General features: G+C 43.8%; 1 protein-coding gene across 4 annotated transcripts in view; it reads left to right on the forward strand.

The window, feature by feature from the left end:
• The window catches only part of HIVEP3 (HIVEP zinc finger 3), a 146310-nt gene that overhangs the window by 74548 nt on the left and 49514 nt on the right, over window positions 1-22248 (forward strand). For 3 of the 4 annotated variants that reach the window (XM_044287950.1, XM_044287953.1, XM_044287951.1), the window contains one exon: window positions 15412-20542. In XM_044287950.1, coding sequence (XP_044143885.1) covers window positions 15794-20542 — 4749 coding nt within the window. In that variant the 5' untranslated portion in view covers window positions 15412-15793. Of the gene's footprint in view, window positions 1-5096; window positions 5129-15411; window positions 20543-22248 lie in introns of those variants that run through there. The other variant, XM_044287952.1, reaches the window with a different exon arrangement.

The raw sequence follows: 22248 nt of genomic DNA on the forward strand, positions 1-22248 counted from the left end.
AAATAATCATTATTGTGGGACAATCTTTTCAATTATTTCACAGTTTCCCTCCCTTCAGTTTATAGTTTACCTCCACTTTTGGTCTGTGCTAAAAAAGAATCTGAAAAAGCTGTACTGTAACTTCACTGTGTGAAATAACAATGATAATAAAAGTGAAGAATATGTACTACAACCAGTTATGTGGAGCCTAGCCTTGTGTCACAATAGAGCTCCGTTTCATGACAGTCACAGAAGTTCTCCTGCTTTCTTCTACTCTGTACCACTCGACCCACTTTTGCAGTAGACATAGCAACACTACCCCAGTATTACAAACGGCATGCTTCCCTTCCTATTAATCAAAGCATACCTCTCTACCTATAGTCACAGCAGCCCCCTATCTATTCACGCCCCGGTAGCCCTTTAATTCTCTGAAGTCACATCAGCCCCCTATGGCCCAGTAGTCACAGCACATCCTCTCATTACTCACAGCAACCCATTCTTTCTCCATAGTTAGGTCTCAGTACTTCCAGCCCCCTCGCCTAGTAGTCACAGCAAATGCTCCCTTCCACACTATGTACTTTGCTCCCACACATGCCCACAATGTCCCTTCTGCTGTCAGGAAGCACACAGCCTTCTATCATTGTATGACAGCTACCAGGCAGGAGTATGGCAGAGCTGGATGTTGTCAGTGACCACATTTAACGCCATGTACCTACAGTAGCACTGGGAAGCAAACTGCCAGAAGCAAAACTCTGTCCTTCTAGCTCACCTGATGGCCACCGTTCACATGTGGCAGGTTTTTTGTAGATTTTCAGTATACATTTCATAAAATCTGTAGCAACATGCAGTACATTTCCTGTGTGTGGCTGATGACATACATTTTTCTCTCTTTAAAACTCATGTAGGGTTTTGGCAGAAAATGTCACATGCAGCAGCTGGGCCAAAGCAGCAATGTGTGAACCATGTCTACTAAGGGGGAAACTTAAAGGGGTTGTCTCACTTCAGCAAGCGGCATTTATCATGTAGAGAAAGTGAATACAAGCCACTTACTAATGTATTGTGATTGTCCATATTGCTTCCTTTGCTGGCTGGATTCATTTTTCCATCACATTATACACTGCTCGTTTCCATGGTTACGGCCACCCTGCAGTCCAGCATCGGTGGCCTTGCTTGCACAGTATAGGAAAAAGCACTGGCCTCTCTGGTGGCTGGGACCATAGGAACAAATATAGGCTGGCACTTTTTCCTACAATGTGCAAGCACGGCCACCAATCCTGGGTTGAAGGGTGGTCGTAACCATGGAAACAAGAAGTGTATAATGTGATGGAAAAAAATGTCTAACCAGCAAAGCAGGCAATATGGACGACAATCACAATACATTAGTAAGTGCCTTGTATTAACTTTCTCTACATGATAAATGCCATTTGCTGAAGTGAGACAGCCCCTTTAACATTCTCCTATGCCATGGATTTGACATTAAAAAGTCGCAAAACCATTGCAAAAAACTTTTTAAATGCCATTGTAACTAACTTAGTTGCTGCTGGCATTTTTACACCGCCCTTGCCAGTTTTCAAAAAGTAGCTGGAGCCATGGGCCCCAGCACATTCATAAAGATTTACACCAGAAATTGACATGAATTATTACTGAGAACTACGCCAGCTACGAGCTGGAGTAGATTTTCCATTTGGCGCACAGATGGCAGAGGAGGCATTTAATTTATGATGAGGCCCACGTTAAAGGGGTTTTCTGAGACTTTAATACTAATGACATATCCTTATGGTTGATCATCAGTATCTGATTGGTGGGTTCGACACCCCCTCTGATCAGCTGTTTGAGAAGGCCGCGGCGCTCATAGCTTTCCCTAGGCCAGTGACGACACATTCAACGGTCACTTGGCCCAGGCGCAGCTCAGCCTCATTGAAGTGTATGGGGCTGAGTGCGATACCAAGCACAGCCGCTATACTGTACGGCGTTGTGCTTGGTGAGCTGAGAGAAGGAGCGGTGGTGCTTTCTCAAGCAGCTAATCGGCAGGGGTCCCGGGCGTTGGACCCCCACCATCAGTAGTAAAATGTAGTAAAATGAAGCACAGCTTCTTTACTATGTATGGCGCTGTGCTTGATAAGCACGGAGAAGGCCGGGACACTCACAGTAGCACCAGTGCCTTATACAGCTGATTGGCAGGGGTCCCGATACAGCTGATCGGTAGGGGTCCCTAGTGTAGGATTCCCACTGATCAGATACCGCTGATCATCAGTATAAGGCCTCATGCACACGGCTGTTGTTTTGGTCCGCATCCGAGCCGCAGTTTTTGCGGCTCGGATGCGTACCCATTCACTTCAATGGGGCCGCAAAAGATGCGGACAGCACTCCGTGTGCTGTCCGCATCCGTTGCTCCGTTCCGTGGTCCGCACAAAAATATATAGCATGTCCTATTCTTGTCCGCACTTTGCCATGATTTGTGGACCGCAAAACACACAACGGTCATGTGCATGTAGCCTTAGGGCCCATTCCAAAGACTGTATATTTGTGTCCGCCTCTGTTCTGCAATGGGACCCATTCACTTCAATGGGGCTGCAAAAGATGCGGACAGCACACAGAGTGCTGTCTGCATCTGCACTACCGTTCCGTGGCCCCGCAAAAAAAGATAGAACATGTCCTATTCTTGTCTATTTTGTGGACAAGAATAGGTATTTCTATCATTGGGCTGACCATTCTGTTCTGCAAAATGTGGAAATCAGATGGCCGGTATCCGTGTTTTGCGGTTCCGCAATTTGCGGACAGCAAAACAGGTACGGTCGTCTGATTGAGCCCTAAGGGCCCATTCACACAACCGTATATTTGTCTTATCTTTTGCGGTGCGGAGCCACAGCCCCAGAAAGCACTTTGTAGTGCTTCTGTGGGCTTCCGATCTGTGCCTCTGTTCCACTCCGTGCCATATCTTGCGGATTGCGGACCCATTCAAGTCAGTGAGTGCTGTTTGCTGTCCGCAAAACGGGCACAGGTGGCATATGGTCATGTGAATGAGCCCTAAGGGTGGTTCCAGATGAGCGAGTGTCACGCTCCAGACTCGCAGTGCAACACCCATCCCGAACTTCCAGCACTGCCGGGGTCGCATAGCATTGTATTGATTTATGCTTCTATGTAACCCTTAGGCCCCTTTCAGACGAGCGTGTGCGGATTAGGTCCGGATGCGTTGCGGATGTGTTCAGTGAAAACTGTGCGATTTTGCAAGCAAGTCCATTCAGTTTTGTTTGCGATCGCGTTCAGTTTTTATCGTGCGGTTGCAATGCGATTTAATGCTTTTTGCACGCGCGTGATAAGAAACTGAATGTTTACAAACAATATCTCTTAGCAAACATCTGTGAAAATCGCATCACATCCGCACTTGCTTGCAGATGCGATACGATTTCCATGCAGCCCCATTCACTTCTATGGGTCCAGCGTTGCGTTAAAATCGCAGACTATAGAACATGCTGCGGTTTTCACGCAACGCACAAGTGATGCTTGAAAACCAATGCTCATGTACACAGACCCATGAAAATGAATGGGTCCGGATTCCGTGCGGGCGCAATGCGCTCGCATCACGCATTGCACCCGCGGGTAATACTCGCTTACACCCGCTCGCTCGCTTACAGTTCTGAAATGTATTGTATATAATACTATGCAACCCCGGCAGTGCTGGAAGTTCAGGACAGGAGCCGCACTGTGAGTCCAGAGCGTGACACTCACTCATCTGAAAGGGGCCTGAAAAGTCTTTGAAAACCCTTTTAAATGTCTGCTCCGGCAGTTCAGGGCCAACAAGACCAACGTAGCACACTCTGTCTTGATAAATCAGGGCCTAAGTTTTGGTTTAAAAAAAAAACAAAAACATGGCAGATTTGTCAAACAGGTGTAAAGGAAAACAGACTTGGTTGCCCATAGCAATCAATCAAGCAAGCAATTTTTCATAGCTCCTCTGGAAAATGAAAGGTGGAATGTGATTGGTAGCTACCAGTTTTGATAAATCTACCCCCTATATGTAGAATTCACCCATAGTTTGTGTTGCCTGGGGCAAGCATATGATTACTGTAGGTCAGGGCAGGTACTGTAGTGTGGACCTTCGAGTAGATATATTACTATATTTGCCTTGAACATATTGGAGCAGATTTACTAGTCCTGTCAGGCAGTCAGATGTTTTTAGATTGCCTGATGCTGGTTGATAAATTTGGTGCATCTTTAGACTGTGTAGTCTAAGTATATGCCACCTAATTGTTGGTTTACTTTATACGGGAAAATTTGTGCCAAAATGTTACCTCATTTCTGGTGCCCTTTGTCACATCTTAGGCCACTCCCTGATTCAGTAGACCATGCGCCTTTCCAGCTTAACCTCACAACCTTGTCAGACGAGTCTTAAAAAAGTATCTGCAAAGCTAAGTATTCTGGTTCACGTTGGTTATTAAATCTACCTGTGCCTCCACCGTTCCACCAAAGGCAGAACTTTTCTATGTCCAGTCCCCAGAAGCCACCTCCTTGCAGGTCTTCTGCAGTACACAAGCGAAATGAGATGCCTTGATCAGTTTCCATTAAGTGGTTAGCCTTTCTGTACTATTTTTTTAGTCCTCCATCCTTCAATGACGTCATTTTGCTGTGTCAGTTGGTTGTTGTTAAAAACATTTTAGGTGAGAAATCTTACTGCCATCGAATGTAGTTGATGTTCAGTGCTGATCCGTTTTACCTTGGGGATAATGCACATTATTACAGTGTTCTAGCTGGGATAACAGTGGAGGTGATGATGACCCAGGAGTGACATTTCATCTCCCGACAACCTTTGTCTCTCTTCCCCCTCCCTCCGGTGTGGCACCTCACGCACCCTTTATAGTCTATTTCACACATAGCCTTGACTGTGTACGCTATCCAGTGGGCATCGGCCTCGTAGAGCAGGAAATTGTACAGACTGAATAAAAAAATAAAAAAAAGATGCTGGAGACATAGACATGATGAGAGGAAGAGGTGGCAGAGATGGAGGGGGAGCTGTGGGCGGACCTCAGATTAGCAATTTCCCCCCTGACATCACGGCCCAAATAAGGAGCTTTGAAATAAACGTGTGTTATTTTCTTTCATGCTTTCCTCCCGACACTGAAGATTCACTGCAGGCACAGGCAGGGAGCAGGTGAGACATGCTACTGCTAACATTTTTTACGTTTCGGATTAGAAATTTCATTTGCCGCTTTAAGAAGGGTTAACCCAGCAGGATCCCAGCAGACAGCATCTTTAAATGAAGGCGCTGCGTGAGTTAAGAGGGGAGAGGAGGCAGCCGAGGTTCCCCCATCTGCTGCACAATAAGGGAGACTGGGCTGGCAGGGAATAGAGTTTCTTGTGGTCCAGTGACTCTACTATATATTAGTCACTCAGTCGTGAGTGTAGTGACAGCATGTGACAAGGCTCTGGCTTTCGTTTCTTATATTCGCCTTCATCGTGCCTTTTGTTTATGATTTCCCTTTGTTTTCGTATGTCCCTTTTTGCCTTTTTTGATCAGATTCCACTGTTCCAATGTCAAAGTGGATTTAGTGTTTTTGGTTTGGGGGGCATGTAAAGGTTTTAGTTTTTTCAGTAATTGTGGCGCTATACACTTTAGGTTTGATTGTACTTTATTTTTTTACATGACCTAATGAATCTATATGATGCGTTGCTTTTTTTATAGTCATTATATAAGTGTTACCTCTACATACGTCCTTTATACCTATAATGATAACGTTTGGTGGATTTGTATATATTGTGTTTACCATGTCCAGCCGTCTCATCAACCTAAACCTTGTCTTCTAATATCTAATGTGCTTGACTTCCAGGCCAAACTGAGTCTCTGATCCAGGTTTATATTGTTCAGTCCATTCTGCCATTTCATGTGTTGCAGTCCACATGTAGTAAGTTAGAGTAGAAGTATGTGATTGTGAGCTCTTGAGAACAGAGAAACCCTGTGTGCTTCAAAAAGAGGGAGGTGTGCTTGGGAGGGACCCTCTGTAGGGCTCTGTCCAGGGATGAGAAGCTCTCTTGTTATTTGACCAATTTACAGCTGGTTTGGGACCAGTAGTTTGAGTCAGGATGTAGGGAAAGCTCCTGCCTCCCCCACCCATGTTATATACACACTACTCAAGTGAAAGGTGCCTGGTTTTCAAGCAGCTGTGTTTATATTGTTGCTACAAGTGGACCACCTTACCCAAGAAGAAGGGGTAGCTATGTGGACTGTCAGTGTAAAGATGCTCTCCAGGGTGCTCTCACACGTTGCGGAATTTTCCACCACAAAATCTGCAGGTGCAGATTTGACAAAATTGCTGTTTTTGTTGTGGAATTTGTTGCAGATTTTTCCTTAACAGAATATGGGTATTTTTTGAATTATGTTGCTGAGTTCTGTGCAGATTACATCTCCATTGAAATGAATGGAGACAGGAAATCTGCAACAAAACATTTTTTGCGCTCTGTTCCGCTGCTGAATTAGAATTCCGCAACAGAACAGAACGCGGTATTGACACTTTGCATCCCCATAGGACAGTAATGCCCAACCTGCGGCCCTCCAGCTGTTGTAAAACTACAATTCCCACCATTCCCTGTGGTAGGCTGATAGCTTTAGGCTGTCAGAGAATGCTGAGAGTTACATAGAAACATAGAATGTGTCGGCAGATAAGAACCATTTGGTCCATCTAGTCTGCCCAATATGAATTGTAGTTTTGCAACAGCTGGAGGGCCGCAAGTTGGGCACCCCTGCCATAGGAGATGACTTTATGTGATGGATCTCATTGTGGGAAATTCCACGGTGTGTGAGGGCGCCCTTATAGTCCATGTAAATACGTTTTATACCATTTATAGGATGGTGGTGACACATGTCATTGTTTCTTTGACACAGTTTACATGTGCACATGAAACTTCCTGGCTGGATGTGGAATCTTGTTCCATGTGATAAGCTTCGCAAAGTTATCAATTCCATAGACGAAAAGTAAAACCATGACCCTCAAGACCCTGACTGGTGCAATAACGAGGGTTACTTCCTGTTTCTTAGAACATTACAAATGCACGCAACGTGGTACGTAGCGTACAATCAGTTCTGACCCAGGGACTGGCTATGTATATGTTCAAGCATGGGCTGTGTTCTATTGATGTTTCTGGAATTTCTTCTTGCAGGGCTACTTAGAAATCAGACTGGCTTCTGAAATGGTCTTTCTAGTTCCCAAAGTCTGCAGTACATTTGTCCATCCCTATGAAGCCTATGTACATACTCTCCATGGTTTAATATAACCAAAGTTAAGGAAGTTGTCCAAGTTATTATTATTTATGACCTATCAATATCAGATGGGCGGGGGTCTGACACCCGGCACTCCCGCCAATCAGCTGATTGAAGAGAAGACGTGCCCCATGTTAGCGCAGCCTTCTCTTAATTTTTTACCTGCTTGCCGCAGCAAAAGCAGCGGTCAGCAGGTGTAACTACAAGCAGCTATCCCATTCATTTCAATGGGACTGCTCCTTCCTATTCAAGTGTATAGGAACAAGCCATCCCATAGAAGTGAATGGGATAGCTTCTTGTAGTTATACCTGCTCACCGATGCTCTATCCTTTCCACAGATCTTTTGCAGCCCCATTGAAATGAATGCGGAATGGGGGCAGACCACTTCATACGGCCGTCTGAATGGGCCCTTACCAGGAGAAAAAGGCATAGGTTGTTCTTTCTCCTCCATCAAACTTTACTGCTGGCATAATGTATTTGTCCAAGAAGTATTCTATTGGCAAATTCCATAGCCGGACCATTCATTAAATTACTAGATGGTGATGTGTGATTCATCGCTCTAGACTAGAGAATGTGTTTCCTTTGCTCCAAGTTCCTATAGTAGTATGTATGTATTCATCTAGCTGATGTTCAGTAGCCGAGCAATAGAAACCCAATTGATAAGGCTGATCGAACAGTTCTTTCGCTGAACTTGGATGTAAGTGTTGCAAAAGGACAGAAGATTTATGTAATTCAGTACTTGTAAGCCCCGTTCTGTGAACTTCTGTGGCATCATATTTGCTCTAAATGACCTTTTAACATCATAGATACAAATCAAAATATCACTTTGGTAGGATCTACCACCTTCTACAGAGACCCTTAAAGGGGCTGTCTCACTTCAGCAAATAGCATGTACAAAAAGTGAATACAAGGCACTTACTAATGTATTGTGATTGTCCATATTGCCTCCTTTGCTGGCTAGATTAATTTTTCCATCACACTATACACTGCTCATTTCCAGGGGTTTTGACCACACTGCAATCTAGCATCAGTGGCCGCACACTATACGTAAAGGCGCTGACCTGTGCGCATATAGGCAATAAGCACCTTTTCCTATAGTGTACTAGCACGACCACTGCTGCTGGATTGCAGGATGGTTGTAACAATGGAAACGAGCAGTGTATAATGTGATGAAAAAGGAATCAAGCCAGCAAAGGAGGCAATATGGACTCAACACATTAATAAGTGCCTTTTATTAACTTCCTCTACATAATAAATGCCATTTGCTGAAGTGAGACCACCCCTTTAACCTTTGGCTCTACTTTACAGTAGATTTTTGTCATAATCTCTGGCTCAACAGTCTAAACATTTGTCATTGTTTTGAATGGCCATTTGCTTGAACGTTGGATCAAAGAATTCCGGTAACAGAAGCCAAAGTGGTTTGGGGTGTTGGTTAGAAACCAGTGGAGCACTGAGCTCCTCTGTGTATTCACGTGTTTCTTTGATGTATCACATCTTTCCAGTGGATTTCCCCTTTATAAGTAGCAACACACAATTAGTAGTGGCACATTTGATTAAATAACTTGTTGGAAAGATGATGTCCTAAACTTTTCCTTGCACTCTATGCTTGACTTTTTATCAATGAAGTGACTCAGTCAACAGATAATGTCTAATTTTGTACCATTGAAGACAGTACTGAAATCTGTATGTTCACTTTTACAATAATTTTTTATTGCTCTGATGCATATTTAAAAAAAGGAAGCAATTTGCAAGTAGTCATTGCAATAGTTTGTTTAACCCCTTGGCAACATTCACCTTAAATATACAGTGGATGTTGGGGCTTTATGTGCACCTTTGGAGTCCATTTAACTTATTTTTGGCTAAAAACTATATTTTTAATTGGCCTTTATTAAAAAATATTGAGCTGTTCAGTCACAAAGGGTTAACTGTCTAGCTATGTGACTGGTACTTTCACTTTCACTTTTGCTCGCGCAGCCCGGCATCTCTTCTGTCTGTCTTCTGTGCTGTGTGCAGGAACAGGACCTGTGGTGACGTCACTCCGGTCATCACATGATCTTTTACCATGGTGATGGACCATGTGATGACTGGAGTGACGTCACCACAGGTCCTGTTCCTGCACACAGCAAAGAAAGAAGGCAGAAGAGATGCCGGCTACGCGATCAAGTGGATTAAGGCGAGTTAAATATTTTTTTCTTTTTTTTTAACCCCTCCAGCGCTATTTTACTATGCATTCTGTATTCAGAATGCTATTATTTTCCCTTATAACCATGGTATAAGGGAAAATAATACAATCTACAGAACACCGATCCCAAGCCCGAACTTGAAGTTCGGGTTTGGGTACCAAACATGCTGATTTTTCAAGTGCAAAACGCATTACAATGTTTTGCACTCGCGCGGAAGAATTGCGCATGTTCCTGCAAAGCACCCGCACCTTTTCCCGCAATGCCCGTCTGAAAGAGGCCTTCGGGTACATTCACACTAGCGTTTTTCTTTTCCGGCATAGAGTTCCGTCCTAGGGGCTCTATACCGGAAAAGAACTGATTAGTTTTATCCCTATGCATTCTGAATGGAGAGCAATCCGTTCAGGATGCATCAGGATGTCTTCAGTTCGGCCTTTTTGACTGTTCAGGACGGAGATAATACCGCAGCATGCTATGGTTTTATCTACGGCCCAAAAAACTGAACACTTGCCTGAATATCGGATCCGGCATTTTTTTTCCATAGGAATGTATCATTTCCAGATCCGGCATTAAAAATACTGCAATGCCAGATCCGTCCTTCCGATCCGCATCCGGATCCGTCTACAAATGCTGTCCGTTTGCATGCAGATTGCCGGATTCGGCAGGCAGTTCCGGCGACGCAAGTGTGAAAGTACCCTAAACTACTAAGAGGTTAGAAACACCTCAGCATCTCAGCTCTGTACACAAAAAAGGATTCTATATTGTTAATAAAGACCAAATGAGAAAAAAAAAAATTCGCTCAAAATAAGTACAATACAATAATAAAAAACAATTGATCCCAAAGGTGTGCATAGCCTTTAAGCATGGCACTTACCGTACTCAGAACCTGAGCAGGTGTCAGGATTGCCAGATGCCTGCTGTTCTACACAGCAGACCACCGCCAGCAGAGTCAGTAATCAGAGCCAACTCCGATCATAAACAGTTAACCCTTTAGTTAACTGTGACCATGGCATCTGAGTGGTTGTTTGGAGACAGTTGGTTGCTATGGGGTCTTCTGAAAATTCCCATTCCTGTAAGGCCTTATGCACACGACCGTATTTTGTTTCCGTTTCCGTGTCCGTTCCGTTTTTTTTGGGCGGATAGGATGCGGACCCATTCATTTCAATAGGTCCGCAAAAAACGCGGACAGCACACCGTGTGCTGTACGCATCAGTATGCCCGTTCCGTTGCTCCGCAAAAAAAATTGTGCATGTCCATAGGCAATATTACAATGGATCCGCAAAAAAAAAACTGTATCCGCAATTTGTGGACCGTAAAACACATACGGTCGTGTGCATGTAGCGTAATAGTAAAGGCCCTATTAAGCCCTGAGTTAGGCCTCTTTCACACTTGCGTTGTCCAGATCCGGCGTGTACTTCACTTGCCGGAGGTACACGCCGGATCCGGAAAAACGCAAGTGTACTGAAAGCATTTGATGACGGATCCGTCTTCAAAATGCTTTCAGTGTTACTATGGCAGCCAGGACGCTATAAGTCCTGGTTGCCATAGTAGGAGCGGGGGAGCGGCATACTTACAGTGCGTGCGGCTCCCGGGGCGCTCCAGAATGACGTCAGAGCGCCCCATGCGCATGGATGACGTGCCATGCGATCACGTCATCCATGCACCTGGGGCGCCCTGACGTCACTCTAGAGCGCCCTGGGAGCCGCACGGACGGCAAGTATGCTGCTCCCCCGCTCCCCACTACACTTTACCATGGCTGCCAGGACTTTAGTGTCCCGGCAGCCATGGTAACCATTGAGAAAAAGCTAAACGTCGTATCCGGCAATGCGCCAAAACGACGTTTAGCTTAAGGCCGGATCCGGATCAATGCCTTTCAATGGGCATTAATTCCGGATCCGGCCTTGCGGCAAGTCTTCAGGATTTTTGGCCGGAGCAAAAAGCGCAGCATGCTGCGGTATTTTCTCTGGCCAAAAAACGTTCCGTTCCGGAACTGAAGACATCCTGATGCATCCTGAACGGATTTCACTCCATTCAGAATGCATTAGGAAAATCCTGATCAGTATTCTTCCGGCATAGAGCCCCGACGACGGAACTCTATGCCGGAAGAAAAGAACGCAGGTGTGAAAGAGCCCTTAGGCACCAATGTTGCCGTAGACTGCAGTAATATTTGAATGCCGTCTGTGGTTTAAGTTTTCTAATGAGACTGCATGTTTATGTCCACTAGGGGCACTAATATTATAAAAATAAACATCATGAGTATTTATTATAAATTAAAATGCTCAAATTGCGGTTATTTGGTCACTTCGCTTCCCAGAAAAATTGTATAGAAAGTGATCAAAAAGTCATACATTACCCCTAAATAGAATCAATAAAAACGACAGCTTGCCCTGTAAAAAGAGAGCCTTCACACAGTTCCATAGGTGGAAATATAAATGTTTTTGTTTTTTTAGGTATTAAACCATATCTCAAAAATAATATAAATGTGGTAACAATGTGACTGTACTCACACACCATCTATAAATATAAAACCTGTAAGATAATGGTGGAGTTGCATTTTTTTCCAGTTCCACCCCATTAATAATTTTTAAGCTTTCCAGTTCACTATATAGAATATTAAATGGCACCATTAGAAAGTACAACTTGTCCTGCAATATGTCTCATACGTCTATGTGAACAGACAACTAAAAAGTGAAAGGGGTTGTCTCACTTCAGCAAATAATTGTGTTTATCATGTAGACAAAGTTAGTACAAGACACTTACTAATGTATTGCGATTGTCCTTATTGTCTCCTCCTGGATTGATACATTTTTCCATCACATTATGCACTGCTTGTTTCCAGGGGTTTCGGGACAGGAGCTGCTGCACATGTGTGCCTATGCTCACTCCCAGGGTCTCAGCCCACAGAGGGGCCGGTGCCTTTCCCTATAGTGTTCAAGCATGGCCACTGCTGCTGGATTGCAGGGTTGTCATGACCCCTGGAAACGAGCAGTGTATAATGTGATGGAAAAAGGAATCAAGCCAGTAAGGGAGGCAATATGTGCAATCACAATACATTAGTCAGTGTCTTGTATTAACTTTGTCTACATGATAAATTTGATTTGCTGGTGAGACAGCCCCTTTAAAGGGTTTGTCTCACTTCAGTAAGTGGCATTTATCACGTTGAGAAAGTTAATACAAGACACTGACTAATGTATTGTGATTGTCCATATTGCTTCCTATGCTGGCTGGATTCATTTTTCCATCACATTATACACTGCTTGTTTCCATGGTTACAGACCATCCTGCAATCCATCAGCAGTGGCCGTGCTTGCACAATATAGGAAAAAACACGAGTCTATGTGCGCTCCCATGGTCCTCGCCACCAGAGAGGCTGACGCTTTTTCCTATAGTGTGCACCACTGATGGATTGCAGAGTGGTCTGTAACCATGGAAACAAGCAGTGTATAATGTGATGGAAAAATGAATCCAGCCAGCAAAGGAAGCAACATGGACAATCACAATACATTAGTAAGTGGCTTGTATTAACTTTCTCTACATGATAAATGACATTTACTGAAGTGAGACAACCCCTTTAAGGCTCTCAAAAGGAAGGAAGGAAAAATAAAATAATAATTTGTGCATGGCTACGGTTAAAAGAAAGTCCTTCCATTTTGTGTCTACAGCATCTCCATGGGTTACAGACTACAAACAAGCCCTGATTTTGCAGTCATGTGTTACCTCCTTCAACCTTCCCCCTCTTTTTGCTAACCTGCAGATAGTAGAACAGGGACTGCAAGTGATATAGCCTCTCCTTTCTCCTTATCTCCTCATTGGAGACTCCTGTTGTTTCCAGAAGTGGGAGTGCCAGAGTTGTGCCAGATACTTATGAAATGCCAAGAGTGTCTTTGGTTGGAATACCACTTTAGATTTCTGATGAAATATTCCATACAATGTGAAAAATGTTGGGTGATATAGGACAGTTGGAAGGGGACACGTCATCACTGTATGTTAGGGGATTGCTAATAAGGCTCTTTCCTTGCACTATAGATAAAATTGTAGCCATGCGCCTGAATGCGGTATACAAAGAAAAAAAGGTTGTATACTCTCGTCTTTCTCTTTACTGCCAGTCTGGCCCTCTTGCTGCTTTTCATTTACAGACTGCAGCACTGAGGTGCAGGTATATGGCACGTAACCACTGCAACGGATCGCGGTCCTTAGCAGCAGTGATTGCTGAATGATGTACAGCTCCTTTAAATTGTGTTACCAGAAGGCAAAACACAGAATAACAGTTTAAAACCTAGAGCTTCACTTTAGGGCTCATTCACACGACCGTATGTATTTTGCGGTCCGCAAAAAATACGGATGACATCCGTGTGCATTCCGTATTTTGCGGAACGGAACAGCTGGCCCTTCGTAGAACAGTACTATCCTTGTCTGTAATGCGGACAATAAAAGGACACGTTCTATTTTTTTGTGGAACGGAAATACGGACATACCATCATGTGAATGAGCCCTTAATTTTACATCTTTCAGTTTTGGTATACTGTAGTTCCTCAATGCAAGTGTATCCTAACCTGTATAATTTATATTACTGTGTCTCACTTCAGCAAATAGCATTTATCATGTAGAGGAAGTGAATACAAGACACTTACTAATGTATGTGATTGTCCATATTGCCTCCTTTGCTGGCTTGATTCATTCATCCTTCACATTATACACTGCTTGTTTCAAGGGGTAATGGCCACCACAGCAATCCAGCAGCAGTGGCCATGCTTTCACACTGTAGGAAAAAGTGCTGGCCTTTCTAGTGGCTGGAGCCGTTAGAGTGCGCATAGGATGGTGCTTTTTCCTGTAGTGTCCCAGCACGGCCACCTCTACTGGATTGCCAGGTGGTCGTAACCATGGAAACAAGAAGTGTATAATGTGATGGAAAAAATGAATCCAGCCAGCAAAGAAGGCAATATGGACAATCACAATATATTAGTAAGTGCCTTGTATTAACTCTCTCTACGTGATAAGTGCCATTTGCTGAAGTGAGACAACCCCTTAGGCTGCATTCACACGTCCGTGGTGTGTTGCGGACCCGCAAATTGCGGGTCCGCAACACACCAGCCCGTCACCCCCATAGAAATGCCTATTCTTGTCCGCAAGCTGCGGACAAGAGTAGGACATGCTCTATCTTTTTGCGGAGTTGCGGACCTAAAGATCGGGGCCGCGCACCGCAAATGCGGACAGCACACTGTGTGCTGTCCGCATCCATTCCGTCCCCATAGAGAATTAATGGGTCTGCACCCGTTCCGCAAAATTGCGGAACGGATGCGGACCCATTCTGCGGACGTGTGAATGGAGCCTAAATTTCTTGTTATCTTCTCAACAGCTATAATGTAACAAACCAAACAAGAAACAATCTTATTTTAATAGTTGCTTTAGGAATAACACAGTTTTCTGCTGTAATATTGTTTTAGTATGAATTATCCATTGGCTTCATTGGAAAATGGTTGGCCTTTGATTATCTTAACAGGGTATTCCCATCTTGGACATTGGGGGCATATCGCTAGGATATGCCCCCAATGTCTGATAGGTGTGGGTCCCACCTCTGGTACCTATACTTAGAACTGAGCCCACAAAGTGCCCGAGAGTGCACATCGCATGCGCAGCCGCCCTCCATATATTCTTATGAGGGCGCTGAAAATAGCAGAGCGGCGCACTCGGCTATTTTCAGAGGTACCATTGTAATGGAAAGGAAGTGCACCTCTCAAGTGCGGCCACTGCTCAATTCACTTCTATGGAGCTTACAGAAATAGCCGGAAGCTAGCAAGTAAAAAAAACGGTGGCAGCGCTTGCGTGGTACGTTTCCCATTCACTTTTTCACAGCTCTCTTAGAAATGAATGGAGGGTGGCCGTGGACCGATGGGATATGCCGCCAGTGTCCAAGATGGGAATACCCCTTAAGGATTTAGTATTAATTTAATTCCATCATATTAAATGCTATCTTACATTTATATATTTTTTCTTCTACAGATCCGCAGTCCATCCATCACCTTCCTTGTAACTGAATTTAAAAAGCAATTTAAAAAAATAAATCTCTCCTAGTGGAATACAAGACATGACTGACAAGGACAAGATCCTAACCTATGGAAATTACTGGAACAGTATTTGTACTGTTTTTGCTGATTGTACTTTCATTTAAGTGACTGGCCATGGATAACCTATATTGATTTTGGAGGCTAAACATTGTGGTACATGTAGGAACTTTATGACCAAATACCTTAAGCCAATGTTTTGTTGACACGGCTTTTCTCTCAGAGGTGCAATGCAGATTGTTTTCTTATTTTATCATGGTTAGTAAATATTACATTACAGGACTTTGCAAAAATAGCACTTGGAGCCTCTGGTGTAGGTGATGGAGCCAGAGAAAGGCCAGAAGAGCACAAGGAAGTTGGAGGAAGGTGTAAGGAAAAGGCCGAACAAAGGAGAGGAGGTGCAGGGCCCAGTATCTTCAGCAGAAGACATTACAGTTAGTGGTCAGGAAGAGCTTTCACCACACACACATTTCCCGGGCTCCCTGAAGATAGCAAGAGAGGGTCCACCTAGGAGAGTGGGAAGACCTTGTAAACCAAAAGTTCCATTGCTTGGGCAGCTTCACGTTTCAAAATCACAGCCTGCTTCACCAGCATTTATGGCTCCCCGTCTGGATACAGAGCATAGTCATGAGGACCAAGTATGGCAAGTTTTAGATCCAATACAGTCAGGTCCGTCCAGGTCGTTCTCTTCTTCTGCATCACATGCAAGGCTTAGCCGTCCAGCAGAGGACCCTACTCAGAAGGTTTATGTCCAGCGGCCAACTCAGGTTTCTGTAAAACAAGCAGATGAGCCTCCTAAAAAGGAGAAGAAGTCCCAAAAGCCAGGCAAATATATTTGCCAATATTGCAGCCGACCATGCGCTAAACCAAGTGTTCTTCAAAAGCATATCAGATCTCATACCGGGGAGCGGCCATATCCCTGCGTCCCTTGTGGGTTTTCTTTTAAAACAAAAAGCAATCTATATAAACATAGGAAGTCTCATGCTCACAGGATCAAAGCTGGGCTGGCATCAGAAATAAGTGTAGAGACATATCCATCCAGCCTAGAGATGGAAAGGCTTGGAGGGGAAGAAATTGATGATCCATCAGAAGGAGAAAGCACAGACTCTGAGGATGAGACAAGCACAATGTCAAACCTAGTGGAATTGTCCCCACAACAAAAGCATCACTTGACATGTGATACCAAAGTTGTGTCTAGACACCAAGTTACAGCCCATGATCTCTTTTCTTTGTCCCAACAAAACATATCCCAAACCTCCGAGGAGAGTGTAACATTCACTGAACCTTCATCTGAACTCGTCCAGAAATCAGAAGATACTCACAGTATAAAGCAGAAGCTGGCACTTAGGTTAAGTGAAAGAAAAAAAGCCAGTGAGGAGCAGACTTTTCTTAGCCCAGGAAGTAAAGGAAGTACAGAGTCTGGTTATTTTTCACGCTCAGAAAGTGCAGAGCAGCAAATTAGTCCTCCCAATACCAATGCTAAGTCATATGCTGAAATTATTCTGGGTAAATGTGGAAGGATTGGACAAAGATCCACCATGTTAGCCAGCCCTTCTGCTTTAGTTGCTGCAGAGGAAAAAACAGCTATGGCATCAATGTCTGTACCTAGGACACAGGTAATTGAGCATATTACCAAACTCATTACAATTAATGAGGCTGTAGTGGATACTAGTGAGATTGACAGTGTTAAACCAAGAAGAAGCTCATTGTCTAGGAGAGGCAGTATTGAGTCTCCCAAAGGAACTCTATATCGAGAATCTTTCCAGTTTGATGTTAAATCACCAGGGTCCCAACTAGATCCTAAGTCTGAAAAAACAAAAGCTGAACATCCATTCCCTTCCCTTCAGCATTCCCACGGTGCCACAGACACAGTGCCTCTTCTTCGAAGCCACTCTATGCCTTCCTCAGCATCCACTTCAAGTTCTCCACATCCATTTAGAGCTAGTTATTCTTTTGATGACCGAATTGTAGATTCAGAAGCTTTGGGCCACAGTCATATGTTTTCTTCACACCCACGCCTGCTAAAAAGACAACCAGCAATCGAACTACCTTTAGGAATGGACTACTCTTTAGATGAAGGTAGTTTAACAGTAAAAGACACTGCTGTGAAAACATCTGAAGACGTAGAAGGGAAAGAAAGTGAAGTTCCTAAAAAGTCCAAAAAAGGGGGTAGGGTAAAGGGTTTGACCTATGAATGTAATATTTGTGGTGCTCGATACAAGAAAAAGGGTAATTATGAAACTCACAAGAAATACTACTGCTCAGAGCTACAGATTATGAAACCTCCATCTTTGAGCTCTCAAAGTTCTGTAGAAATCAGAAAAGAACTTTCAGAACAGGAAGCGTGGCCTCCGGTGATGAGTTACAAGTTAGCGCCAAATGTAGAGTTATCTACCTTGCGTAAACGACGGAAAGAAAAGAGTCTCGGAGATGATGAAGAACCCCAAATGGCTGATTGGTCTGAGTATCCGTCTACCACAGCACTAGAATCGCACTTTGCTCCTTCCACTACATCCTTGACTTTGTGCAGTGATGCCCCTAAGCAGTTTAGTGGTCGAAGTGAATCTACATCTTTGTCAGATGTAGAGAGTAAAGAAAAGACTATGATTTCTAAGGAAATTTCTGTCATCCAGCATACTAGTTCATTTGAAAAATCTGAGTCTATTGAAAAGAAGAGTAGTTTTGATGAGGAAGATATGACTGTAGCACAAGTGTCTGTGAGACCTCATACCCAGTCATCTCATCCTTTACAGCCTAAGTTAGTCCGTCAGCACAACATTCAGGTACCAGAAATCTTAGTCACTGAAGAACCAGATAAACCAGAGGCTGACATTGAAGATCCACCCAAAGAACAAGAGAAAGTAGAAGAGTTCCAGTGGCCACAGAGGAGTCAAACACTTGCACAGCTTCCTGCTGAAAAACTCCCACCAAAAAAGAAGAGGTTACGCTTGGCAGAAATGGCACAGTCTTCTGGAGATTCCAGCTTTGAATCAATGTCCCTCACCCGCAGCCCCAGTCAGGACAGCAGCATTTCACATGCCTCCAGTCATTCTCTCTCAATTGATAGAGAAGAGGGTTCTAAATCTGAAGTTTTAGGTCTGTCATCAGAGGGTACTACTAAGGCACTTGGACATCACATGCTCACTGTCCCTTCCCACCATCATCATATGAGAGAAATGAGAAGATCTGCATCTGAACAGACACCAAATATATCTCACACACCACAGGTTTCAGAGAATCGAAGCAAATCTTTCGATTATGGTAATTTAACATCTTCAACTTCAACATCAATGCCAACAGCTCAGGAGCGAAGGAAGTGCTTCTCACTTCGACAAACCTCTCTAAGCAGACATGTTGAAATTGAACCTGAACTATTGCCACATGACTGGAAAGAATCAGATAAACCATCTACTTCAAGCCAAGTACTAGGCATGGGATCTCATGAACAATCTTCTGGAATTTCCCCTAAAGAGCAGCAAAGTTCTCCTTCCCAATCAAAGCAAAGAACTATTCATTCTGTAACTAGTGAAACAGAAAATAGCTATTTATCACAGCAATTATCAATATTTCCTATACAACCATTATTGCATTTGGCTCAGCATCCTTCAGAACTATTACCTTCTCAAGTTATGAGCAGTATGTCTGCACCGTTTTCTGTACAACCAATTACACATTCTATATTTCATACTCCACAAATTCCTTTACAGCCAGGTCTTTTGCATCCAGACCATGTTCAAATACCCCTGGACATTCCTGTTAGATCACACTCTCCATTTCTAAGCTTGCCTTACTCAGCATCCTCATCATTGCCCCACACATTCTTTATGCCTATACAACCACAATTTGCTCTTCCAGTGTCTGCACAAGTTGGTTGCCATTATCCACAAATAAAACCAGAGGTTTCCCCTCCCTTATCAATTTCCAACATTTCACCTTCCAAAGATTATTTTTCTGGGAGTATCCATCCCTCTCCTCATAGCCCACTTGCTTCAGAATCTTCTGCGCAAGTGACCCTTTCACATTCAGAATCTGTTGTATCATTAGTTGTTCCAGTAAGAATTCAGACACATATGCCTTCTTATGGTAACGCTATGTACACTACACTGTCTCAAATGCTTGTTACACAACCACCTTGTTGTCCATCTTCCCTTGTTATGCATAGAATCAGTGATGGGCAATCTAAGGGTTATCATGGCATTGACTTGCCTCATGTTTTACCAAAAGATCAGCGTATAGTAAGTGAATTGCCTTACTTAAGTGTGCCATTTCCAAAAACTGACCCAAGCAACTACATTCCACTTACTTCTTCTGTTGAGGGTGTCCTAGGATTTGATGGAAGCTCATCATCTGTTGGGGGCAGTAAGCGCATGTTATCCCCTGCTGGCAGCTTGGAGCTCACAATGGAGACCCAGCAACAAAAAAGAGTGAAAGAAGAAGATGATCCAGAAGACAGACTTCAGAAGCCATTGCTGAAGTCGCAGTCAGTGTTGGAGCAAAGCAGATCAACAAATATAGCTGTTCTTACTTCCTCGCCCCAAAACAGATCAGAGCTGTTAACACCACCGCTACCATCTCTTTTTGAACCATTAACAGCACTAGAAAGACATAAAATCCAGCTAGTACCAACTACTTTGTGTCAATTATTGTTACAAGAAGAACAAATAAAAGAAGATAGTATAAAAGTGAAAGAAGAAAAAGATGATAAAGTTTTGCATGTTCCTACTTCATCCAGTACGCCACCAAGCCATGTAACAGTCTCCCTTCAGGAAGCAGAGGCTAAAAATGCCTCAACTTTTCCAACTCTTCATACAACCACTAATGTCAGTTGGTGCTACCTAAACTATGTCAAGCCAAATCACATGCAGCAAAGTGACCGAAGGGCTTCTGTATATTCTAGCTGGTCTATTAGTTTATATAACCCAAATCTTCCTGGAGTTTCAACCAGGGTGGCATTATCGCTGTTGAGGTCCAAGCAAAAAATGAGTTCAGAAATCTATACAATTGCCAATGCTCCACAACTGGATTCAAACATGGCACACTCCCAAACCCGGAAACCCAAAATGACAGAGGTAAGAAATGCATTAGTTATAACTGTTTTTCCATTCAGTAATCCAAAATGTTTAGCTGAACATAATATAAAGTTGTATTTAATAAAACAAAATGAAACAGACGGGAGACTACCTTCATGCTCAAACTAAGGGTCCATTCACACGTCCGTATGTGTTTTGCGGACACCGCATTTTGCAGACCCCACATCGCCGGCACTCTCATAGAAAATGCCTTTTCTTGTCCACAATTGTGGACAAGAATAGGACAGGTTCTATTTTTTTTTTTGCAGAATGGAAGTGCGGATGCGGATAGCACATTACGGCCCCATTGAAAATGAATGGGTCCGAACCTGTTCCGCAAAATTGCGGAACGGATGCGGACCCATTTTTGGACGTGTGAATGGACCCTAAGCTGCAGGCATGTGGCTTTTAAGCAGCTTCAGTGCACCTTAGTTAGACGCACATTGGAGCTACTGCTAGTAGTTTATTGTGTACCTGGCTGATGACATTTTAAACAGCCCCACATTTGTGGCTCAGTATGAACATAAAAAAATGTACAGAAGTTCGTATTGATCTGCAAGCATTGCAGTAACACCTGTACAAGTGTCATAGATATCTGTTCAGCCAATTTTACTCCCTAAAAAAGTCTAATGCTTTAGACATTCCCCTGCCATTCATAAGCACAAGGTGCGCTGTGAACGACACAGGTGGGGCAGTGATGCTGCTGGTTGCTGAAATAACCAATTACAAAGCTCTGTACAGCAAGGAGCTTTGTTTTTGGGTGGGCTGCCTGACCATTCGGCACACCGCTCTGAAACTGTGGAGGGGGGCTTGTGCTCTTTACAGAATACCGCCTAACGGGGTAAACAGCCTCTTGGTAGGTGGTTGGCTTTAGTTTTTGAAACTTTTGATGTGCCATAGGGACGTATCAAAAGTGTTGATCGGCAGGGGTCTCAGTGATGAGACCCCCGCTGATCTCTAGAACCAGGAGTCAGAATCGCTCAGCTGAGCACTACTTCTCATTGCTGAGCGCAGTAGTGAAGACGGTCTCATAGACTTTCTATTGAGACCATCTTCAGTATTGCGCTCAGCAGCGAGAAGAATCAGCTGAGCACTTCTGACTCTGCATTCTAGAGATCAGTGGGGGTCTCAGAGCTGGGACCCCTGCTGATCAACACTTTTGATATGTCCCTATCAAAACTTTTGATATGTCCCTGACATCAAAAGTCTCAAAAAAGAGTAGTTGCTTTTTAATGTTGGACAGTGGGCTTGCTTGGGGTTTCTAAGCCCCTGGGAGGGGGTCTGGAGTGAATGCAGGCAGGCTATCATAGCCACGTTATAAAGTACAGGGAAGATGCACTATTTTGGACTGGACTTTATCACTTGGCTATAATAGCCTGATGTGCATTCACTCCAGACCCCACCCAGGGGCTTATTAACCCTATGCTGGAAGGAGTGGAGCAATGTTATTTACATGGGATTGTATTTTGGAGAAGCTGACAGGAGGAGAGAGAGATTATTTACATGGGACTGTATGTTAGAGAAGCTGACGAGAGGGCACATTCACACAACCGCTATTTATGAAAATAATGCAAGTGCTGGATCGGGCACATAACTGATCTGAACAGAGCTGAACAGACCCCATTAACTATAATAGAGTCCAATCAGTTTCCGTTCAGGAGCCTGTCTTCTTACCAGACATAAAAGTCCTGCATGTGAGACTTTTT

This window comes from Bufo gargarizans, chromosome 3 (genome assembly GCF_014858855.1).
Source record: "Bufo gargarizans isolate SCDJY-AF-19 chromosome 3, ASM1485885v1, whole genome shotgun sequence".
Classification (NCBI taxonomy): domain Eukaryota; kingdom Metazoa; phylum Chordata; class Amphibia; order Anura; family Bufonidae; genus Bufo; species Bufo gargarizans.